General features: G+C 37.1%; 1 protein-coding gene across 1 annotated transcript in view; it reads right to left on the bottom strand.

Annotated features, from left to right (window-relative positions):
* PKP2 (plakophilin 2) overlaps positions 1–26,016 on the bottom strand; it is a 117,239-nt gene extending 91,223 nt beyond the window's left edge. Inside the window, exon 1 of the mRNA XM_072654339.1 lies at positions 25,466–26,016. Within this exon, the coding sequence (XP_072510440.1) occupies positions 25,466–25,694 (229 nt within the window). The 5' untranslated portion in view covers positions 25,695–26,016. The remainder of the gene's footprint in view (positions 1–25,465) is intronic.
* Positions 26,017–26,414: the final 398 nt, after the last annotated feature.

Here is a 26,414-nt window from a genome sequence, read left to right as displayed (position 1 = left end):
TAGGAGGTATACATGTTTGTTGACTAGATTTATTGTTGCTATTCTTCTTGTTGTTTTTGGAGGCAATCAGGGTTAAGTGACTTGCCCAGGATCACACAGCTAGTGTCTAAAGTCAGATTTGAACTCAGGTCCTTCTGGTTTCAGGGCTGGTGTTCTATACACCTAACTGCCCCTAGATTAGTTTTGACTGTGAATCTTAATACCAGTTTTATGGGGTTTCCCCATCACTGTAGCCACTCCAGAAAAATGTATATCCAACTCCCATTTTAGGAAGCTGGTCTTCATTTGCTAGCCTTGTGAAAATTTCAGTGAAAACTCCAGGCTGCTTCTTGGATGCAATATCTACTGAGTTCTCTCACAACAAGAGCTGTTTGTCTTTCAGGTCTACTAAATTTTGTGTTATCCAGAAATGTGTGCACATTCTATGTACCAGTGATGAATGAAATCTTTGCAAAATTTTTGTACATTTTTTTGTGTTTTGATCACAGGGTGAGATCCCTACATGCCTCAATAAGCAAGCCAAAATTAGGTGAAGCAGACAATTTTTAAGGCATCTTTTCTAGCCCTTCCTCACACCAGTACATGAGCAGTGGAATTCTTTAAAAAGCTGCTAAGACACCAAGGGGGATGCTGAATTCCACTGCTATTTCAGTCCAGTGAGATGACATCATGCTGTGTGTGCAGAGTTGTGATTACAGCTCCCAGTGTATCTGTATCTGCTGTTTCATCACTAGCTTTTGTCACAGGATTTTGAGATAGGTAAAATAATAAAATAGTAACATAATAAGACAATAAAATAGTTGAACAGTAAAATAATCAAATAGTAAGATGGTATGAGTGATGTCTTTTGACTCGTGTGTAAGTTGGATTTAAGTAAGACAGAACTGTACAAAGTCATCTGCTTCAGTATTTGGAGTCCAGTGCAAGGCAAAAGTCAAGATGAGCAGTGATGGCTCAGGGTGCGGTGGATGATCTTGGTATCTTTGATGTCTGACTAAACTTTAAGTGCTCCACAGTACCTGCTTCAATTGCCTTCATGAGCTGTTGGAACAAATTGCTCTCATCCACTCATTCCACCAAGGGTAGACATTCATCTAACTCACTGACAGGTCTGAGACCTTTGGTTACCCTTAACGTGGTTTAGCCCATCTACCAAGATGGTTTTACTGGGGTGTGACTGCTGCATGTGGCACAGGTGAGAATTTAGCAGATGGACACCAAAAGTGGATAAGCAGCTCTGAAAAGGGCTCAGTAGCCTTCACACCTGAACACCCTATACATAAGTCATAAGGAAAACAAACTTCCTAATTTTGAAGGAAGAATTTAAAGGAAGAGAACAAGGGGGAGGGGTGGGGGTGGGGGCAGAGAAAGGACCTAGGATGTAATGGCATCACTTGGATTGCCTGTTATACAAATGGGGAATGTTGAACAAGTGGGATATAAATATAATTAAATATTTTTGTTCTCTTAGAAATGATGAAAGAGATGATCTCAGAGAATCCTGGGTAGGATTAATGGACACAAGATTAAATGAGAAGTAACTAGAGAACATTTTATACTAAGAAAACAACGTTGTAAAGACAACAGCTTTGAAAGGGTTAAGAATTCTGAGCAAAGTTATGACCAATCACATCTCTGGAAGACATATGATGGGGCATGTTATCCACCTTCTACTGTAGAAGTGATGGAGATAAAGTACAGAGGCATAAATTTTTGGACCTGGCTACTATGTGAACTTGTTTTGCTTTATTATTACAAGAGTTCCCTCTCCCCCTTTCTTTGTCTAAGTTAATGGGTTAGGGAAGAAAAGAGTTAGGAATAGTAATAATTACAACAAAAAAATACCATTTTAATCCTCTAAAAAACATAGAAAATAACAAAGGAAATTCATAGGGAAGCATAGACAAGCAAGAAAGTGATGTATAGAATTTATGACAGCAAACTAGCATTTATTAAACACCTACTATGTTCCAGGCATTGTGCCTAGGGGTACATAGTTTCACATAGAATCCTCTTTCTGAGTTTTGCTTTCTGTATGATAATGCTCTTTCTCAATATAAATAAATAAATATAATTTATATATTAAAAAAAGAAAGTGTGAACCATATAGATAGAGGTTAAGTGACAGTCAGGTACACAGTTGAGAAAAGAACTGAAATAAGGAAAAACTGGGTAGAGCTAAAATGGCAGAGTAGCCAGAAGAATATAGCCAAGCTGGTACAAAGATGCACCAGATTGAATCCTGATCAGGAAATCCAAGAAAAAACCATAGTAAATCAGTTTTCTAGACCAAGTCACCAAAAGGAAACATACAAAGTCTTGAGGACACTAACAATATCAGACAGAGCATTCCTGGGCAGAAACTGAAAGAGAAACAAGGCTATAATCCAGGCAAAAAGGGAGTCCCAGACTACCCAGTTTGAGATCACAAAGATGGAGGAGGGGAACTAGGCTTAGGGGTGACTTTCTAAGATTAGTAGCAATTAAGAGCATTAGACTATGTATTGAGCAGAAGTAAGATGTAGCTGTGTGGTCAGAACCAAGAGTGGAGTGGAATTTTATTTCAAGCCCCTAGACCAGTATCAAAAAACCATGTCAGGAATCTCAGCCCAAAGGAAGCTTGTAGTTCTGTCACTCTGAACCAGCAAAGCTTTCCAGCTAGCTAATAGTGCCTGAGTCTAGCAGCAGTCTACTGAAATTCTAACAAAGGACAAGTACAGAAGTATGTTGCTGAGAACCAAACCTAGGTTGGAAACTTAGAGATTTTAGGTGGGAACAGTGAGAAGTAATGATCAACTTTGTAATCATTCAGATCATTTTGAAAGCATTGATAGTCTGTGGGTCCCTAGCATGAGTTGTCCTTGAGATTCAGGAATAACATAATACTCAATATCCCAAGAAAGCAGAGGCAAGACAAGCCTAGACCTTGTATCCAGTAATGCACAGAGCCTGCCCTAATACAAAACATGAAGTCAGGAAGTAGGCTGCAAAAATGAGCAAACATAAAAAAGAATCTCACAAAAAAAGAGGAGGAGGAGGAGGATAGGGATATTCAAAATTGCAAAAGAAAAAAATGACTTTAATGCCTCAAAAAAAATCCCCCCAAAACTAAAGAAACACAAACAAACCTTGGGCACAAATCAACTAGAATTTCTGGAAGAAAAAACCAGGAATGTTTCAAAAATATTTTATTTTTTTCCAAATGCATGAAAAAACAATTTTAAAGGTTTTTTTTTTTTTAAAGACCTGTTATAGTAGAGAGAAAGAAGCGGGGGAAGATGAGCATTGTTTGAACTTTACTCTCATTGGATTTGGCTCAAAGAGGGAATAATATACTCAGATACAGAAATCCAACTTACCCTACTTTATGGAAAGGAGGGAGGAGTAGATAGAAGGGAGAGAAGTACTAGGAGAAAAGGGGAAAAAAAGGGAGGGGGCTGAAGGAAGGGAGTACAGATTGAGGGAGGTGGTGGTCAAAAGCAAAACTCTAGTGAGGAGAGAAAGGGAGAAAGAAGCAAAGACATCATAAACAGGGGGGAAATAGGTTGGAGAGAAAGACACAGATAGTAATCATAACTCTGAATGTGAATGGGATGAATTCTCCCATAAAACAGAACCAGATAGCAGAGGAGATTAAATTCTAGAGCAGCAGAAGCCACAGAACAATGGAGTGTAAGAGATTTCTAGCCCAGAGAGACCTGAAAGACCGATGGGAAAGATCTGTCACACTAGACATGGAGCAGAGCCCAGCCCAGCCTTGGCAGCATGGCAGCGGGAAGAGCAGGACCGAGTAGGCTTCAGGAACAGAATCTCCAGCAGCAGTGCAGATCCCTCAACCCACAGGTGCTAAAGGTCAGTGAGAGGGTTTTTTTCAGCTAGCTGAGAAGGGAGCAGGGTGTCCCCATAACTCAGATCTCCTCAGGTGGCAGCAGCAGAGGCAGCAGCTGACGGGGGCTCCCAAGGCAGGCAACAGCCCGCATCCATTGTGAAGACCTCATCATAAAGCCCCTGAGGGAACTGAGCCCTGTGTGGCAGTCCTGCCCCAACCTGAGCAGCTGATCTTAATCTCACACTGAATAGTGGCCTTGCCCCCGCCTAAAGCCCATGGGGGATTGGAGCAGCTCATCTGAATCTCAGCCCCCAGTGCTGGCTTGGAGGAACTGAAGCGAGATGGGGATGGAGAGGAAACTCAGAAGTCAAGTAACTGGCTGGGAAAATGCCCAAAAAAGGGAAAAAAATAAGACCATAGAAGGTTACTTTCTTGGGGAACAGGTATCTCCCCCATCCTTTCAGATGGGGAAGAACAATGCATACTGTCAGAGGAAGTCAAAACCCTTGCCTCCAGGGCCTCCAAAGGGAACTTAAACTGGACTCACGAAATAGAAGAGCTTGAAAAGCGAGTTAGCAGCTCACTAATGGAGAACCAAAAAAATGCTGAGGAAAATAACACCTTTAAAAAGAGGCTAACTCAATTCAAAAAAGAGGTCCAAAAAGCCAATGAGGAGAAGGAGGCTTTAAAAAGCAGAATTAGCCAAATAGAGGAGAAGGTTCAAAAGCTCACTGAACAAAACAGTTCGTTAAAAGAGAGAACTGAGGTCAGGGAAATGAATGACTATGAGATAAACCAAGCAGTTAAAAAACAAAACCAAAAGTTTGAAAAAATAGAAAATAATGTGAAACATCTCATTGGAAAAACAACTGACCTGGAAAAGAGATCCAGGAGAAACAATTTAAAAATTACGGGAATACCTGAAAGCCATGATCAAAAAAAAAGAGCCTAGACATTATCTTCCATGAAATTATCAAGGAAAACTGCCCTGATATTCTAGAACCAGAGGGCAAAATAAATATTGAAAGAATTCACCAATCACCTCCTGAAAGAGACCTAAAGAGAGAAACTCCTAGGAATATTGTGGCCAAATTTCAGAGTTCTCAGATCAAGGAGAAAATACTGCAAGCAACTAGAAAGAAATAATTTGAATATTGTGGAAATACAATCAGGATAACACAGTCTCTGGCAACTTCAACATTAAGGGACTGAAGGGCATGGAATAGGACATCCCAGAAGTCAAAGGAACTGGGATTAAAACCAAGAATCACCTACCCAGCAAAACTGAGTATAATATTTCAAGGGAATAAATGGTCATTCAATGATATAGAGGACTGTGAAGCATTCATATTGATGAAAAGACCCGAACTGTATAGAAAATTTGACTTTCCAACACAAGAATCAAGAGAAATATGAAAAGGTAAACAGGAAAGAGAAATCATAATGGACTTTCTAAAGCTGAACTGTTTATATTCCTATATGGAAAGAAAATATTTATAACTTTTGAATCTTTTCTCAGTATTTGGGTAGGTGGAGGGATTGTACATACACACACACACACACACACACACACACACACACATAGACTGAGGAAACAGGTTGTGCTGAATCAGAAGAGATGACATCCACACAAAAAAATAAAATAAAATAAAAATTGAGGGGTGAGGGAGGAAAATACTGGGAGGAGAAAGGGAGAAATGGAATGGGGCACGCTATAACTCATAAAAGACATAAGAAAAATGTTGTTCAATGGAGGAGAAAAGGGAGAAGGGGAGCAGGAAAAGTGAAGCTACTCTCTCCACATATGGCTGAAGGAGGGAATAACATGCTCGCTAAATTTGATATGAAAATCTATCTTACACTACAGGAAAGTAGGGGAGGAAGTGACAAGTGGGGTGAGGGGAATGATAGAAGGGAGGGCAAATAGGAGAAGGGAGTAACTAGAAATAAACACTTTTGGGAAGGGACAAGGTCAAATGAGAGAATAAAAAAATAAAAAATAAAATAAAGGGGATAGAGTAGGATAGAGGACAATATAGTTAGTATTACACAACATGCTATTATGGAAGTCTTTTGTGAAAAAACACATATTTAGTCTGTATTGAATTGCTTGCCTTCTCAGTGGGGATGGGTAGGGAGGGAGGGAGGGAGAGAAGTTGGAATTCAAAGTATTAGTAACAAATGTTGAGAAATTTTTATTGCATATAACTGGGAAATAAGAAATATGGGGAATGGGGTATAGAAATTTATCTTGCCCTACAAGAGAAGAGAGAAGGTGGGTATAAGGGAAGGGTGGGGTGTGATAGAAGGGAGGATATATTGAGAGAAGGAGTAATCAGAATGCAAAGTATTGGGGGTAGGAGGAGGGGAGAGATGGGGAGAAAAATTGGAGAAGTTACAAAGTGATGTAAAAGCAACTAGTATTAAAAGAATTGACTGAACTAATAACTGAAACTAAATCAGAGACATCTTTAATTTGGGGAAAAGAATTTTAGTCTAAGTTTCCTAGAGGCAGGTGACCTCAGGTAAAATTTGGCATTGATGGAAAAGTTAAGGTTTTAATGGTAAATTTGATTTTATGACTGCTATTTAATCAGGAGCTAGAACATGTCTAGAAAGGCATGTAAGCCACTTAAGACTTGCCTCAAAGGATGTTCCTTAGCCAAAGTGAAATTATTATCATATTTGAAACCTGGTTATTGGAACTTGCTATTTTAAGATGCTATGGGACTATTAAGTGACTGTTCTTCTGAGTCTAACTCCAGGTATGGATAGCAAGAAAGGCAGTCTGAGCCTCCAATCCATGATGCCAGTAAGCCTGTGAGATGTTGTTATGAACTACAAAAGGTGATCTCATGGGAAGGGTGGGAGAGCTGCTGTTCAGCCTGGGCTATAAGAGTAAGAGGCATTTCCCTATTGATAAATGATCAAAAGATATGAACTAGCACTTTTCAGAGGAAGAAATCCAATAAATTGACTGTTAAAAAAATGTTCCAAATCACTAAAAAAAAAATTAAAATAACTATAATTTTTCACTTCATATTGATGAAATGAACAGTACTGAAAAAAAAGAAAACAGTCACTACTGGAGAGGCTGTGGGAAAGTAGATACATTAGTGCACCACCTGTTCTTGGTCAAGCCACTGTGGAAAGCAATTTGAAATTATCTCCAAATAGTTATTAAATTGTGTATAGCCTTCAACCAATATTAGGCCTATATCTTAAAGAGATTAAAAAAAGAAGAAAAGGACCCAAATGTACAAACATATTTATAGCAGATTTTGTTTTACAGTAGAAAGGAAATTGGAAACAGAGAGTTTACCAATTGTATGATGGTTGAATTAGTTATGGTATATGAATGTGACAGAATATTTCTGTGTTATAAGAAATGATGATGTGGATGGTTCCAGAGAAACCTGAGAACACTTATATGAACTGATCCATAGTGAAGTAAGTAGAATCAGGAGAATAATTTATACAATAACAATATTCCTGTAAAGAAAAACAACTTTAAAAATACTTTAGAGTCAGCCACAATTCTAGAAAACTCATGAAGAAACATGATACACACCTCCATAGATTGAGACATTTTTTTGGATATGGCTAATGGGTGAATTTATTTTACTTGATGATACGTGTTTGTAATAGGACTTTTGTTTTTCTTTCTTTCCCTTTGTGGGTCAGAAGAGGGAGAGAAAGAAAAAGTATATTTTAATTTATTAAAAAAAGATAAAAAGAAATTAAGGTATAGGCAGTAAGCTCCTTTTATTTATATAAAAATGTTTTATTAGAAACTTGAGAAAGATCAACAAAAATGAAAATTGCAATATAAAAAGAGACAAGAGATTTTATGCAAAGTTGTGAATTTCTATTAAACTTGTTTTATTTTTCAAACTATGTATTAATCTTAACACCACAGTACCAAAAACAGATTTGCTTTTCTATATCCCTTTCTGAATTTATTTTATGTATTTTTAGTGTTTCAGAGGTACTCTTTTCTTTCCTTTCTTTGTTTTTTTTCATCCTTTTCACTATCCAGAAAGTCATCCACCCCTCTCCCCACCAGAAGGCCAGTTTAAAAAAAAGATATAGCCAAACAAAAGAAGTAAATTGACACACTGGCTGTGTTTGAAAATATATTTCATGATGAACCTTTTCCCTTTATGAATCAGAGTGAGAACTAGAAGAGTATGTTCACGGATTCACAAGAAGTGAATCTTTGAACACAATTATAAAATACTCTTCACACAAAGGCATATCTAAACAATCAGAGAAATATTAAATGTTCATGAGTAGGCTGAGTTAGTATAATAAAAATGATTCTACCTACGCCGATTTACTTACTCAATACAATACCTATCAAACTATCAAAGAATTATTTTATAGAGCTAGAAAATAACAATAACAAAATTCATTTGGAAGAACAAAAGGGCAGAAATATCAAGGGAATCAATGAAAAATATGTAAAGGAAAGTGACCTAGTCATACCAGATTTCAAACTACATTACTAAGCAGTAGTCATCTAAATAATCTGGTTTCCAGATACACAAAACAGAGTAGTATAGTAATCTAGTGTTTTATAAGTACAAAGATTCAAGCTTTTGGGGTAAGAACTAACCAACTGACTAAAATTATTGAGAAACTAGAAAGAAGTTTGGAAGAAACTAGGCAGATACCAAGATCTTTTACTGTATGCCAAGATAAGATCAAAATGGATAAATAATTTAGACATAAAGGATGATATCATAAATAATTTATATATATTCAATGCCATTAAATTACCAAAAATATTTTACTGAAATAGAGAATACAATAACAAAATTCATTGGGAAGAATAAAAAGTAAAGATATCAAAGCAACTAATGAAAAAAATGTAAAGGAAGGAGGTTTTAACAGTACCAGATTTAAAATATATTAGAAGTCTGTAATTATCAAAACTACCTGATGCTGGCTAAAAAACAGAAAATAGACTAGTAAAAGAGATTAGGCATAAAAACTTACAGGAGCAAATTATAAATAGTGACCTTGTATTTGACTAGTGTAAAGACTTAAGTTTTGGGTATAAGAATACATTATTTGGTAAAAAATTGTTAGGAAAACTGGAAAGCATTCTGGCAGAAATTGGGCATAGATCAAAATGTTACACCATTTACCAAGATAAATAGATACATGGTCTAGATATCAAGAGATATTACAAGAGAATCTGAAGAACATGGAACATATTATTTATCAGACTTATGGACAGAAGAGCAATTTATGAATAAACAAGAGATAGAAAACAGTGTGAGGTGAAAATGGATACTTTCAAGTACATTAAATTAAAAAGGTTTTGTACAAATAAAACAAATGTAGTCAAGAATCATAAGGATGGTAGAAAACCGGGGAAAAGATTTTATGGACAGATTCTTAGATAAAGGTCTCATATTTGAAACAGATAAAGAACTTTGTCAAATTTATAGGAATACAAGTCATTCCCCAGTTGATAAATGGTCAAAGGATATGTACAGGCAGTTTTCCAAAGAAGAAATCCAAACAATCTATAGTCATATGAAAAAAGGCTCTAAATCATCATCTATTAGAGAAATGCAAACTAGATATTTGGATGTAAGTATCAAACTTTGCATTCTTATTAAATTTCATTACATCCAGTTTGACCCAAAGTTCTGTCTGGTTCAAAGTTCTATCTTTACTGCATGCTGATTCTGTCAGGTAAGGCTAGATGGGTTAGGTATGCTACAGTGTAGAGAAAATTCTTTTCCAGGTATGGATTAGATTAGACTAAACACTGATCTTTTCAACTCTGAAATTCAGTGCTTGAATGAAACTGATGCATATAGTTACACCAAGTAAGTCTCATTAAAATAATGTATCTTGAAAATGTTTACTTCCAAGGGATGAAGACAAATGGGAAATTTCTGTTGTAGATTAGAGAAAAATATTGTAGATGTTAACAGCATAAATCATCCAGAAAGAACCTGTGGTTCAGTAGAAAGAGCAATGGATATACTCAAATAAGTTCCAAAGGTCAAATAATTAAAAATTAGATGAGGAGAAAAAGAAATAAATTTCACAACTAAGGATCAGGGGAAAATTCTTAACTACATAAGGAATAAAGACCATAAAAGATAAACAACTCTGATTATAAAAATTGTAAAATGAAAATCAATGCTGTTAGAATTTCTCTGATATGAAAATGACATTCCAGATATAGTAGGAACTGACACACATACATATATCTTATATAAGTAGATGAGTTATTATATAGGTAAATGGATAAGTAGTCAAAGGATACAAACATCCAAAGGTAAAAAAAGCTTCAAATCGCATTAGAGAATACAGATTAAAATGACTCTGAAGTTCCATCTTAATCCTACTGGATGACAAAAAGAGAAAATAGCATTGTTAGAATTAATGTAGGACCATAGCCATGATAATATACACTATTAGGTGAATCTGTGAATTTTTCCCTTTCTTTGTAAGCCCAGTGCTTGTATCCTTATTATTTGAGTGGACTGACCTTACCATTCTGGAAAGCAACTTGGAACTATTTCATCCCTGAATTATATACACACTTTGACCCTGAAATATTACTGCTACACATACTTCAAAATAGGTCACTGATAGATGGAAGCAACCTATAAGTACGAAATTATTTATAGTAGTACTTTTTACTGTGGCAAAGAAATTGAAGCAAAGTACGTGTCTATCATTTAGAAAATACCTCAACAAAATTATGGTATATCAATAACATGAGTGAAAAACATGTAACGTGAGTGACAAATATGACATATTCAAAAATCTGGACCATTTGTGCGAACTGATATATAGTGAAATGAGTAGATACAGAACGATTTGTACAATGACCACAATGTTGTAAAAGAAAACAACATTGAAAAACTTCAGAACTGAACAATTCAGTGACTATGACATCAAAAGACCAGTGCTAAATTATGATTTTTATTTTTTGGTAAGGGGGTGATATACTTTGATATATGTGGTTTTGACCATAGCAGATGTATTGATTTGTTTTGCATGACTATACTTATTTGTTGTCAGGGAAGGCTTCTCTTGAGGAAAGAGACGACAATGAGAAAAAAGAGAAAAGAACATCAATAAAATATTTTAAAACACAAAAAGAAAGCGAGGGAATTTCAGAAGTAGACCCAATCAAAAAACTTTTGTTATTACCATCTTAAAATTTAATTTGGGGGAGAGAGATTGGACCTGTGATTTCAATGGTATATGCAGAGATGCCAAACTCAACTGCCTGCAAAATTGCCAAGTGCAGTTATAACTAGATTTGGGAAATGTTTAACAAAATAAATAAAAATGCAATAAAATAATGTTAATTATTGGTTTCAGTCAATATAAGATCTGTAGGGATCTATTTCTATTTGAATTTGACACCACTGGACTAGTGTACTGCTAAGTTACAGGGAAAGGGAGAGTAAAAAACACACTATGACAAAGTCAGATCCCAGAGAATTCTCCCTGCTGCACTCTCTCCTCCCAAAAAGGAAAGAAAACAAAAAGACTTAAGTACATAGTTTTATCCCGTTTAAGTACATAGTTTCATCGAATTTGAAACTATTTCCTGCATCATATCAGTGACTCATCTGATAATGCTCTTGCATAAGCAAATTTTATTGTTTTGGGCTTTGAATTTCAGCAAAGTTGTATTACTTCTGAAAGATCTCTCACAGCAGTAAAAAGGAATCCTAGTGGATTCTGGTATGCAATGTTTGTCATTTTGATTACCAATTGATTCACATTCTATCTTCCTTCCTCATTTAGAAAGAGTAAACTCATTGTAGTGAAAAGCTCTTCAGGTAAACAATAGCTTTTTTTTTTTCTTTTCCTCACTGAGTTGAATTTCTCAGATTAAAAATCAAATGGTTTGTGATCCATTTTAGACAGGAAAGTAGGATATTTAACTCTCCTGGCATTCTAAGCTCACTATAGATTCCTTGTTTGTGTTTACAGCAATATGATCTTTGTATACAGCCTTCCTCACCCCTCTCCTGCTCTCAGACCTTTCTTTGCTAGGATGGGATTATATTCAGCAACTCCCTTCCCTTCCCACATGTTCTTCTATTTTCTTCTCTATTAGTCACCCTTGGCACTCCAAACTACTTCATACAAGGAACTAACAAAAGAAATCCCTACAATCTACTTAACACCTACAAATAAGCTTTTTATATAAAAGACCAGTTTTCCACATCAAGACAATCCCTGAATTAATAGCCCCTATGTTTTATAAATAATGAATAAAAATTAATCTACTAACAACAACCTGCGGGAAGAGGGAGGTGTAATAAACAGGAGAGGGGCATTTTCAGCAAAGACAAGTAAAATGAGTTCTCCCTCACTCTAAAACTGATTTTTTAAAAGATATTAACTTCCTTGGGAGTTTTTATTAAGTGAGGGAAAACATTCTAACAACTACAACTATTCATAAGTAGAATGGACTGCCTTGGAAGAGATTTTCTCTAAAAATTAATAGGTTTTAAAGCAGAGGTTAGACTACCATTTGCCAGGTTACATTTTTATGTACCACTGAAGTCCCTTCCAACTTTAAAATTTGGTAATACAGTGATTCTGTGAAATGAGACGCTGCCTGAATTTCTATCCAGGCCCATTAACCTCAAAGAAGTATATGTTCAGAAAAGCTCTAGGGTTTTTGAGTTATTTACTATCAAATTCACCTACCTATGCTGCTATTCAGTCCCATAAATAGTTAGCTAAGAAAAACATTGGAAAGAGCTTCAAAAGTTGTATAACTAATGACAGATCACTTACATTTATCTTATCTTCTGTTTTCAGTAGATTATTGGTTGCCTGCAAGTCACTGGTATGCCAACAATGCAAGATTGCCCAAACATTTTAATTCCTTTCAAGCAAAACTTTCAAGGCACTTAAGCAGGAATCCTGCTGAGCTTTTCTTCCCAGAATTACACATGTTGATAAGGGATTCTTCCCAAACCAACACACTTCCCTGGGGAACTTTGGAGGAAAGATAATAATTATAGCTCCCATTACTACAGTGTTTTAAAAGCACTTTCCCCCTCCACAATAACTTTATGAAATAGGCAGTGCAACTATTATTATGATACATCAGGGAACTGAGTGAAGTGTCTCAAACCCAGGTCTCCCGACTGTTACAATAGAGTAATAAGTAATAAATAATAATTCTCAGTAGGGACTTAAACATATTGCTTCATTTTTGAAGGACTTTAATTAACAAACTAATTAGATTCTAATGGAGGGCATATCAATAGATCTGTCTCTGACAATTTTCAGTTCCTCTGAGGCTAATTTCCTTTTTGAAATTGAGAAAACTGGAACTTGCTTGTTAGTAGCTATTGTGTTTGCACTAGATCAACCCGATTTGTAGTTCTGGGAATGCTAGTGAAAGCATTTCAATATGCTGTGTACTATGCACTTTGCTTTTTAAAAGATCTTCATAGTTAATAACCCAAACTATAGGATAGAAAATATCTTACTCCTGATAATGCACTCCTTAATAAGCCAATTTTAAGAGGCTTTCTGAGGTAAGATTTGAAGACTGCCTGCTCTACTTCCCATTTTTCATCCTATACATTCTGGTTACTTGAGGGTTTGAGTCTCTATGGGGCTTAATAAAAAAGAAAAACTTCAGAGTTAAAGTGGAATGTTCTGACATTGAAAAATGGGTGTTTCTATATAGCAGTATTTAAAAGTGAGAGCCAGCATGGCATGGGAAGAAAGGAACCCCAGAGCCAGAAGGACTTGAGTTCAAGTCCCACCTTGCACAGGGTTAGTCTAGGCATGATGTCACTTAACTGATCAGTGCAGATAAGATGCTGACCTACAATACTTCTGAATGATCTCTCCTCACAATAAATGAGGAATCCTGTTGAATCCCGGCATGTAAAATTTCTCATTTTCATTACCAATTGAATCACTCACATTCTAGCTTCCTTTCCAATTTAGAACCAAAAAGCTCATTGTAGTGAAAGGACTTGGAGACAAACATTTTTTCCTTCTCCTTATTAAAATGAATTTCTCAGACTAAAAATCAAGTAGTTTGTGACCCGTTTCAGAGAGGAAACACCAATCTTCCCCTCAAATCTAGCAGTAACTCACAGTCTAATAAGGCAGACAACACATAAACAAGACAGACAGGATAAATTGAGGGGTAGTCCCAAAGTAAAGATTAAGGAGTAAGATTAAGGAGGACTTAGTAAAGGCTTCTTGCAGAAAGTGAGACTTAAGCTGACACTTGAAGGAAGCCAGAAATGAAGAGAGGGCTTTCAAGGAATGTGAGACAAGCAATGAATGAAAGAAAATGCTTGGATTCAGAAGATGGAATGTCTTAAGTGATGAACGGCAAGGAGACAAGTGTCACTGGATCACAGAGTACTAGTAAGATATAAGAACATCAAAAAGGTAGGAAAATTGACAGGTTAGGAATGGCTTTTATACTGTTCATACAACCTGTACCAGGTTCAGCACATGGAAATGCGGAACCCACATAAGACAGTAAATAAAGGAAGGTAGCTTTATTAAGAGGACATATTACAAAGAATGGGAGTCAGGGAGGATGGAAACAGGTCAGATCCACTGAGATTCCAGGTGAAACTTGACACCCAACCCAATAAAGTGTGTTGGGTTTTTATAACATTCTTATCTGGATTGAGCAGGACCAGGCATTGGGGGAAGGGACTTGGAGAGAAGGGCTGATTCATACTAGTGGGAATTTGGGGGAAGAATCCTAAGGAATTGGCAGTTAGTTGATATTCAAACTCTCCATTGGTAGGAAAGGAATGGCCTTGTGACCTTTTGTTGTTTTTATTTTGACAGGGAGACTCAGGAGATCTGAGCTTCCCTGGAGCTTCTTAATTTAGTAAGATAAGGTTACCGAGGTCCTCACACTTTCAGTTTGTTGGCAAGCTTTCTATATCACATTTATTGATGCCCTATCATTTCCCACATTGTTGTTCTACATGTGTGCTCTTTCCTGTCTTCCACATTTAAAGCAGATAACTTTTTTCCTTTATTGAAAAGACAGGAACTCTATCACTTTTCAAAACTTCTTAGTACCATCAAATGTTCTTTTCTCCTTCTTGTCTGTGAAGAAGAGGTATTTTTAGCCATTTCTAGGATTAATCCTTCTATCTGTACTTTGATTTCATTCAGTTCAATTAGATTAAACAAAAATTTATTAAACGTTTACTAGTTAAACATATACAACAGGCAGGGTATACAAAGATAAAAAGCCAATGGCCCCTGCCCTCAAGGATCTTTCACTTCCTCCTCATCTCCAGGATCTCGTTGGAGTAGTCATGCATCTTCAATTTCTCTTTCTCTGCTGCCTTCTTAATACCTGGTTATCAAACATGCATATTCAAGTGGAAGACACTATCTTTGGGACCCCAACCCCAACCCAGGAAAAAGACTCAATGTGTAGTGATGTGACATACTGGCATGCACTTGGCGGGAAAATGCTATTTAGGAAATGAATCAAATTTTGTCTACTTTCTTCTATAAACTCAGAAGGTGTAGGAAAAAGTATGCCCTGACAGTATTGAAGGAATTACTTTTGTTTGTTCTGTATATTTTGAATATTTTCTAAAAGCTACTCAATGGTGAGGGATTAAAAAGAAATAAGATTTTAGCAAATGAGGCCTAATAATGGGGAAGGTGGGATCAAGCCAATAGTAGTAGAGAAACACCCCAAACCTTTAGGTTCAACCCCTGGGTCTCATCCTGGACCTGAGAGAGTAAGACCACAGCAAACATGCTATATGCATTACTAAAAACAAGAAATCCTCATCTCGGTTTTTCTACTTGTGATCTCATCTTTTTCTTCTCCTTTACTACTAGACATACTGGAGAAAAAAAAATCTTCTTAAAAAAAGATGCCTCAGACTACTCTCATCACTTCTTTGGTATTTGCCTTTCATTTTTTTGAATTTTATTTTGAATAAACAGTTTCATTGAAACAGAATAATTTTATTGAAACAGATTTTATTGAAACTGTCCTTTCAAAAGTTGTCAATGGCCACCAAAAGGACATTAAAAATCATCCAGCCCAAACAGATAAGGAAACTGAGAATCAGAACTTAAGAGATTTTCTTAAGATTCCAAACCCACTGCTCTTTCATTACCTATAATGCCTCTCAGTAAAGTGAAGTTCAGAGAGGTAAAGGGACTTGCTCACAGTCAAAGATTCTGAGCCACTGTAATAACCTCAACTTCTACTTCCTACGTCTCTGATTCAAATCTATAATTCTAATCACACAGACATATACTGAGTTCCAGCTCCTTTTTTCAATCTATCCTTCAAAACACTGAATGATGACCTAACTGTATTTGAGTTCAATCAGAGGGTGTCATGAAGACTAATTTGTTACCATTAAGAAGAACAAATAAATGCCTGCTGACTGCCTTTTAAATAGAGTTCAAATTCTCTGTCATTCAAAGTCCTTCACAGTCTGACATCAGCCTTCTTTTCTACGTACTCTGCTTTACATACATGCCCTTTGCTTTTTTGTTTCTATTTCTATGTCTTTTGATCATGTTGCACCCTATGCTTGGAATGACCCTTTACTCTTCCATCCCTATTATCGAATTCCAACCCTTCCTTTAAAGCCTTGTTCAAATTTTGTTCGCTGGCTGCACATTGTCTTCCCTTAGACCTCACAAAACACTTTGGTTTACTTTCTTGTGTATTTATTCTGTATTATAGTTATTTGTGTATTATCTACCTTTTGTAAATAATAAGCTACATGACAGTAAATTTATCTATAATTTTTCTTTCCTAAAGAGTAGGGAAAGTAGAAAAGTAGACACTTGCAAATTATTGGATTGAATTGATACACAATGTACCAGAAAAAGCACCGGTTTTGGGGATGGGTCAGAAGACTTTTTTGTACCCCAACTACCAGGGCAAAGAAGATATTGAGACAAATCACATGACCTCTCTGAACATCTCCCAGGCAACACAAAGGCTTCCTCTGTAAAAGGGGTTGACTGGGCTAGATCAGTGTTTCTTAACCCAAACAACAGAACAGATTGGGAGAATATGAGTATTCTCTATTAAAGACTATTCAGCCTTAGTTCCTTGGACTCCAAGAATAGGGCCGGGGAGCTTTGAAGAAGAAAAGGTCCATGACAGAAAGAGAATTAAAATTCAGAATGGTATAGAGAAATGAGTTTGGAGTCAAAGGGCCTAGGTTTTAACCCCAATTTTGACATTTAATAGCTAGGCCACATTGGGCAAGTCATTTAATTTCTCTGGTTCTCAATTTCCTCATCTATAAAAATGCCAGGTTTGGAATAGATGGCCTCTAAAGTCGTTTCTAGCTCCACAATTATGAACTATTTTGGGACCATCCAGATTTTTTCTGTCTCTAAAAATATCAAGGTCCATCTAGGAAAAGAATACTGTAATAAAAAAGAAGATTGCTAAGGAAGTTAGTGAATGAGGCAGGCAATTGAACAGTCATGTAGTACAATCTTCTCATTTTATTAATGAGGAAACTGGGGTTCAGAGAGGATAAGTGCCCAAGACCATATATCACATAATCAAAAAATATTATTTGATAGAGTGGCAGGTACCGTACTAGGTTATGAGACTATAAAAGGAAATCCAGGATAGATAAGAAATAAATACAAAGTAATGGGGGAGGGGGAAGAGTGGAGTACACAGAAGGAAATGTAGAGCCAAGAAAGATTTATTGAAGGATATAGTAATTGAGACGACCTTTGAGGGCATTCTAAGAGTTAGAAGTTTAGGGGAAGAGAATTTTAAATATGTGGGACAGTCTGTGTAAACACGGGAGATGGAGTGTCATGTGTTAGGAATAGCAAATAAACCAGTTTATCTGGAGTGCAGAGTGTGTGAGGAGGAGAAGGAATGCATAATCAGACTGGAAAGATAGGCTGGAGTCAGAATGTGAAGGGCTTTAAATGCCAGAAGAATATGTATTTTATCCTAGGACAGCAGGCAAGTGACATGATCAGATGTGTCTGAGGTATATCAGTTTAGCAGCTGTGTGGAAGATGAATTAGCATGGGGAAAGATTGGATTTAGGTGAATCAATTAGAAGGTTACTGTAAAAAATAAGGTGAGAGATAATGAGAAACTGAACTGGGGAAGTTATATGAGTGGAGAAAAGGTAATGACATTGAGATGAATGATACTGGGAAGACAAAATTTACAAAAATTGGAAATTGACTGGATACGGGTAGGTTGCCACAAAAAAATAAGTCCGCAGTGACTCCTGATTTTCTAACTTGGGTAACTGGAAGAATAAAATCTACTGAATCTCCCAAAAAAAGAGAAATTAAGGGGAAGAAATGAGTTTAGGTTGAAAGATAAAATATTTGACTTTGAGCTAATAATTGCTCAATTATTTTGTTATTATCTAAAGTTTACAAAATATTTTGCACATATTATCTCATTGGATATTCATTTGAACATATGAAGTGGATGCCAATATACATCCATTTATAGATGTGGAAACTAAGGCTGTTAAGGGTTAAGTTACTTGCAAAGGGTCACACAACTAGTAAGTACCTGAGGAAGGACTTCCTGACTGTAAGTCCAGTTCTCTTACCCACTGTACCACCTACCTGCCATTTTAAGTTTGAGATTGCAATAGAATATGTAGGGGGAAATTTCTAGCACTTAAAAAACAGTTATTAAGTGCCTACTATATACCAGGTACTCTGCTAAGTGCTAGAGATACAAAGGCAGATGAAGATGTAGGATTAGAACTCTGGGAGGAGATAAGGGCTGGATATTGTAGTAACCTGCTTACAGTTGATAAGTGAATCTATGGAAATTGATGTGATCACTGAAAGAAAGAACAGAGAGCCCAGCAAGGATGGAAAAAGAGGGAACAGTAGAGACTATGTCCCATAGCAACTCCAACAAAGATGAAGGAAGAGCACAAGACTGAAGAGTGATTGGGAAATACGAGGAGAAACTGCAGTAAATCTTTTTTCCATCCAAGGCCATGATGGAGAGTCAGTCAAAGGTCCTTTGGAGACTGGAGAAGGGGTCCAGCAAGGAAAGCCAGAGAAGATGCTCCAAGCACTCAGATTGGGCTGGGCTTGCCTTTGTGCTGGGTGAAGTGAGCAAAACAAAGAGAACAATTTATGCAATAAGAATGCATTGCTAAAATGAATAATTTTCAAAGGCTTAAGATCTCTGATTAATCATGATTCCAGAGGATTCACCAAGAAAATGACAGAAGTTTGGGGAATAGTTTTGATAATCTTAAAAGAAAAAAGGCAAAAGAAATTCACTCCAGTGGAAAGGGAACATTGTGCAATAGGTGACTTACTATCTTATGTAATCAAGTTGCAGAAGAAAGACCCACTGTTTCATACCCAGAGATAACTCCACCCCTTAGACCAACCCCCTAGAGATGAAGATAACCTGCCTAAATACAATCTTCAATGATTAAGATATTCCCATCCCATCCTACCCTCCCCATCTCAGTGATTCTCAGTCTCTGGCTATCATTATTTAAACCTGTCCTCAGTTCTCCACTGATAACCCCTTTTCCCCCCTCCTCTGCAATGTCCCCCAATTTCTCATACTAGGGGAATTCAACATACATTTTGGTATTCCCTCCAATACCTCACCCTCTCTTTTCTTTAATTCACTCACTTCCTATTACCTATTCCTTCACTCCACCCCAACTACACATCAAGATGATTATATTCTTGATCTTGCCATGACCCATAAGTGTTCCACATCTATGTTCACGAATTCTGAAATTCTTTTATATGATCATAATCTGTTGTCAGTCCACCTTTCTCTCTGCCTTGCAACTCCCAACCTTGTTCTTTGTCCCTTATCATGACCTCCAAGCCCTCTAACTTACAGTACTTTCCTAGGTCATCATTGGCTACCCTCTCCTCCCTTCCCCGTCTTGACCAGTGGGTGAAGCAATTTAACTCTACATTGTCCTCTTTTCTCAAGCCCTTTGCCCACTTTATCTTATCAATTATCTTTATCCTAATAAATGTCAGCTTTGGATTATTCCCCCTGTTTGCTGCTTTTATTTCTACTCACATGCTGCTTAACAAGAGTTGAAGGAAACTTACCAATTCACCAATTCAGTGGTGAATTTGTCCACTACAAATCTATATTACACAATCTCCAATTCAATGGTGAATTTGTCCACTACAAATCTATATTACACAATCTCAATTGGCCCTCACTGAAACAAGGCAATCCTTTTGTGCTTCCCTAATTGATTCTCTGCCCCACTCACCACATTGACCTTTCAGACCTTCCCATCCTTCTTCAAACATCCCAAATGTCTCCTTACTTCCATCTTCTCATCTGATAAACTTATTTCATACTTCATTGAAAAACTCGAAGCCATTTGCCAAGATGCCCTTCTTGTTCCCTCCTCCTCAAGTCATATTCAGAAGTGTTATGCCATTTATTCCTTCAATCCCTCTCTCACAAGAAGAGTTAATCATTCTTCGTTGCCAAGGCAAAACTCTAAATGCAGAAGTGATCCCAATCCAGCCCATCTTCTCCAGCAGATTGCCCCTTCTACCATCTTTGATTTCTCACTAACCTTCAATCTCCTCCTGCCCATTAGCTGTTTCCCTACTCCTTACAATCATGCCAATGTCTCCACCATCCTCTAGAAACCCTTAAGTGATCTGCCCACTCCTGATAGCTATTATCCTATATCTCTCAATTCTTTCATTTCTAAACTCCTTAAGAAGTCCATCAATAATTAGTGCCTTCACTTCCTCTCTTCACTCTCTTAACTCTCTGAAGCATGGCTTCCTACATCATCATCTCAATCTGGATTGTTCTTGACCTCTCTGCAGAGGTCAATCACCTTCTCCTTCTTGATATACTTCTCATGACTCTACTGTTTCCTAGTTCTCCTATCTGTATGACAATTCCTTTTCAATTTCCTTTGTTAAATCTTAGCCAAGTCCACTAACACTTTATGTCCCCTCAGTCTCTGTCCTTGGCCCTCTTTTCTTCTCACTTTATGCTATTTCAATTTTTTTTTTTATCTCATTGACTTCCATGGTTTTAATTATCATTTCCATGGAGATGACTCTCAGATACATTTATCCTGTACTAACCTTTCTCTTGATCTAAAGTCTCTAATCTCCAATTACCTATTGAACATCTAAAACTGGAAGGCCATAGGTATTTTAAACTTTAACATGTCCCAAACTGAACTCATTATCTTTTCCCCAAACTTTCCCCTCTTCCTAACTTTCCTATTATGGCCAAGGGCATCATCCTTCTCCTAGTCACCCTGATTGACAATTTAGGTGTCTTCCACCTTTCACTCCTCATTCTAACCTTTCACTCCTCATTCTAACCCCTTTAATCCAATCAGTTGCCAAGTTTTATCGGTTCTACCTTTGTAATGTCTCTCTTAAATATCCCTTCTCTCCTCTAACACTGCTGCCATGGTGCAGGCCCTTATCAGTTCAAGCCTAGACTATTGCTATAGCCTGCTGATTGGTCAAGGCTCTCTCCACTTTAGTCCATCTGCCTCAGCTGCCAAATGGCTTTTCCTGGATCTGACCATGTAACCTACCTAGTAGTTCCTTATCACCGCAAAAATCAAATATAAAATCCTCTGACGTTCAAAGGCCTTCACACCTTGTAAGCTCACACCTTTTTGGTCTTCTTACACCTTGTTTCTCACCTCCAACCCCCATAGTTTATCGCTAGACTTCTTTACTCCTTACAATCATGCCCATGTCTCCTCTACCCTCAAATAGGAGCATTTTTACTGGTTGTTCCTCATGCCAAAAATTCCCTCCTCATTCATCTTCACTCCTTAGTTTCCCTGGCTTTCTTCAAGTCTCAGCTAAAGTCTTACCTTCTGCAAAAAGGCTTTTGAATTTTTTCTTAATGCAAGTGCCATCCCCCTGAAATTCTCTCTAATGTATCTTATTCATATATAATTATTTTCATTTTCTCTCTCCCATTAGACTATGAACTATGAAAGACCAAAGGAGTTGTTTTCACCTAGCTTTTTAGTACAATGCCTGGCACATAGCAAATAATTAATAAATGCCTGTTGGACTGACTTGAAGTCAATATAGTCCTACTAGACTTAGATAAATATAACCAAAAGAGCAAGAAACAAGTGAAAGATTTGAACAGAGTTCTAGAAAATTTAGATATGATAAATTTATGGCAATGGGGATAATAATGAGTGCATATATTCCTCAGTTGTGCATGGTACTTTTACAAAAATTGACCATGTATTATGCATAAAACCTCAAAACAATAGATAATTTAATCAAAGTTAACATTTTATCTGTAAATCCCATTGAATTAATAAATAATACAGGGGGTGAAAGGAAGAACAAGACAATAAAATAGATAAATCAATAGCAGGATGACAAAACAGAAAAAGGAACAGTATCAAAAATTAAAAAAGAATTCAGAACAGATAAAGAATAGAGGAAACTATTAGAAACTCTTTCCCCCAACTTTACTTATGTACAAAAAAAACCCTGAATACTTAAAAATACTTAAAAAAAAAGATGTAAAATGCAACAACTCTGAAGTACCGCCTCACATCTGGCTAATATGACAGAAAAGGAAAATAACAAATGTTGAAGATGATGTAGGAAAATAGAAGTGAACTGATCTGGAAAGCAATTAGGAACTATGCCCAAAGGATTATAAAACTACACACTCTTTGATGCAGCAATATGCAAAAAAATTCCAAAGAGATTTTAAAGAAAAGAAAAGGAGTTATGTGGACAAAAATATTTATAGCAGCTCTTTTTTGTGTTGGCAAAAAAATTGAAAATTGAGGGGATCTTCATCAATTGAGGAATGGCTAAACCAGTTGTAGATATGACTATGATAAAATGAAATGATATGATATGGTAAAATAAAATACTGTTGTGCTATAAGAAATGGTAAGCAAGATACTTTCAGAAAAACCTGGAAAGACTTACATGAACTGGGGCACAATGGAGTGAGGAGAACCAAGACAACAGTGTATACAGTAACAGGATTATTGTAAGGATGATCAGCTGTGAATGATTCAGCTTTCTCAGCAATACAATGATCCAAGACACTTCCAAAGGACTTATGATGAAAAATGCTATCCACTGCCAGAGAATGGATGGACTATGAATGCAGATTGGGAAATACTATTTTTTTCCCTTATTTTTCTTGTTTTTTTTTTTTTGTTTGTGTTTCTTTGTACAACACTACTACTATGGAAATATATTTTGCATAACTGCACAGTATAACCTATATAAAATTGCTTGTCTTCTCAATGAGTGGAGAGAGGGAAAAGAAGATTTGGAACACTAAGTTTTAAAAAACAAATTAAAAATTTTTTTTCACATGTAATTGGAAAAAATTAAATATTTAAAATAAAAAGAAATATAAAATACCTAGTTTAACAGAAGAAATGATGGCACTAATAACCTAATCTCAGAATTAAATATGACACAAAAGAAACACCAAAAATATACAAGACAATACAAGATTTATGAGTAAATTCCACTGAATAGTCAAAGAAAACTAATTGCAACATGACATAATGTTTACAAAAACAGGAAAAGGGGCCCTACAATATTCCTTTGGTGACACAAATATTATCTTGATACTTAAACTAGGGAGAGTCAAAATACTGAGACTACTATAGTATATTCCTAATGAATATTGAAGTACAAAATTAAATAAAATATTAGCAAAGAGACTACAGAAAAACATCAATTAAATTATATTTTATGACCAGGTTGGATTTATATCAGGGATGAAAGCTTTTGTATTTCAATCTGTAAACAATTTCATCAACAAAAAAAAGAGAGAGAAAATAAATCAGTGAATTGGGTATGCAACTTAGAAACTAGAAAATCAACTAATTAAAAAACCAAACAAAATGTAAATTCTAAAAATCAAAGAAGAAACTAATAAAATTGAAAGCATAAGACCCCACTGAATTAATAAATTATACTAGGAACTGTACTCATGCTACTATGCTATACCATACTTATGTATTCATTTACCAAGGAACCTACTAGGTCATACTAGGCCAAGGGTACCATCTTTTGGATACAATTGAGCAAATGTAAATGTTTTATCTCCACTTTGTTTTAGGAATTATAATTTAATTTATGGAGATATAAGGTTCTTACCTTGGGTCTTACTCAACAGGAATTGAATAAATGGGGCTAGTTAACACTCTTTGGGATTCTTTTATTTAAATTGATATCATTAATAGTTTTCAAGCAATCTTATGTTTTACATTTGCATTTTATAAACAATCATTCACCACCCTCCTAGCATCAATGGGATCTAATTTTCTAATGCCAGTTAGACTCTGGCCATTGCATTAAATGCATAAGATCATATAGGATATAGGGCTGGAAGGCACTTTGGAGGGCCTAGTCAACCCCTCTAATTTTTATGCATAAGGAAATTGCCACCCCAATCTTCTTTTATTGATTTGCTCAAGGTTACACAATAATCTTAGTAAGTGGTAAAGCCAAGGATTTAGAACTCTGACTCCAAATCTAGTTAGCCTTTGAAACAGAGGTAACAATTTAATTTCTGTATTGATCTGAAAAAATTAGTGGACCTAAAAGACTTTAGCACCTCACTATCCTTATTTGTGTAGCTTTATTTTTATCTTTGCTTGCAAAGATTTGATTTCTTTGTCTTTCTCCACCTCAGCTGGTCACATTTCACTTTGCCTTCTTTTCCCTCAGTACTTCATGTTCTAGGCTAAAGTTGTATTTAGGGCACCCTTTAGTCTCTCTCCTCAATCTGATCTTCTAAGAAATCCATTCTGCCCTAGGACACCATGTCTGGAAGGAAGGAAGTAGCCAGTGGGAGCTGGCTAAAATCTCTTTTCTGTTCATTAAGGTTTTTACCTTTATACGTGGCCCCCGGATGAATCTTAGATAAATGTGCGGATTAACAGAATGACCTGTATTTCCTCATAAAATGCCAGTCATTAAGATGGGAATGTATGATGATCAGTGAGGAACTCCCAGATCTTTAGAAGAAAAAAGAGGCACTGTGCTAAAGTGGAAGGGGTGCTGATTTTGGAGTGAGAGAACGTGGATTCAGATCCTAATTCAGTCATTACCTGTGACCTAGGGCAAGTCAGAACCTATAGAGGGACTAGTTTCTTCAGTCGTAAATGAGGAGTTTGGACCTGATGATCATTAAGGTTCCTTTCAGATCTTAATTTATGATTTTAGAACACAGGTAAATACGAATTAAAAAAAAATTTCAAAGGAGGGTACTCGGTACTGGGTATAATGGGCCTCTTATTTTAAAGTATATCAACATAACTATATTATGAAACCCTGCAATGTTCTTTTTAGGCTTTTTTTCAGACAAGTTACCGGTGAGGTGGGGAGCTGCAGGAGAGGGGACGAAGGTGCAGCGAATGCCACAGAAAGAGCAACAGGTCCAACTAGGAATAAAAGTCCTCCCCAGGTTTTCTGCGGCCTTTCCCAACCCCGAAAGGCCACCGGGAATCGGGGTGGGGCAGATCCATGGGAAGAGCAGGAAAGGGCTGGGGAAGAAAAAAAATGTCCCGAAGAAGAGACCTTTCGAGGGATCCGCCCGGGGCTCCCAAGAAGGCGAGGCTCACTCACCGTTCGCCACGAAACTCTTTCCTCTCCTGGCCAGCGTCTGCTGGACCTGTTCCTGGATTCTGAGGGTTTTAGCGGACTGGTCAGTGCGCCTGCTGCTCCCAGCCAGTTTCAGTTTGGCCTCTGAAGGCAGAGCCAGGCTGGAGCTGTCCAGCTGCTCCAGGATCTGTTGGCCCAAGACGGTTCTGATGTAGCCGCACTCCGCAGGTAAGCTTGGGGCTGCCATGGCCATAAGGAGAGGGTGGTAGGGTGGCGAGGAGACTGGCGGCCGCGGAGCTCCGCTCTCCTTCCTGTAACGGCGAGACCTGGGAGAAAAGAGGCGGTCGGAGGTAGCCCTGGGCTCTAGCTAGCTAGCTCTCTGTTACTGCCAGCGGGTCTCCGCCCCTGAGCCACGCCTCCGAGGCGTTGGGCCTCTCAGGAACTCCCTCCTCCCACCTGAAAGACACACACAGACACACACACACACACACACACACACACACTCACACGCACACACACACTCACACACACACTCACACACACACGCACGCACACACACACACGCACGCACACACACACAAGCACACACACACGCACACTCACACACACACACACTCACACCCACACACACACACACGCGGAAGGATTTGATTTCCATTTGATCCTGGAAGAAACCGCCCAGCAGACAGGTGAACTCTCCCAAGACCTGGAAGGGCCACTTTGCACCTGCACCCTGGGGGAAAAAAACCCAAACAAATCAGGAAGGCGTTGTCCACAGAGCTTAAGGTGACTCCAGTGAAAGGTTTGAGAATGGTATGTACTATATGTGAAAGGGAAATGACAGAATTGGACTAAAATAAGCTAACAAAATGACATTTGTGAGACAAATGGCCAGAATCCAAAAGAATTTTATTATCTAGAGGCTTTGCATTTTTCTTTTTTTTTTGCACAGATGCACACACAGACATGTTCT

The sequence above is a fragment of the Notamacropus eugenii genome, chromosome 3 (assembly GCF_028372415.1).
Source record: "Notamacropus eugenii isolate mMacEug1 chromosome 3, mMacEug1.pri_v2, whole genome shotgun sequence".
Lineage (NCBI taxonomy): Eukaryota > Metazoa > Chordata > Mammalia > Diprotodontia > Macropodidae > Notamacropus > Notamacropus eugenii.
The sequence above is the reverse complement of the archived record's forward strand: the minus strand, read 5'-3'. Positions and strand labels throughout refer to the sequence as shown.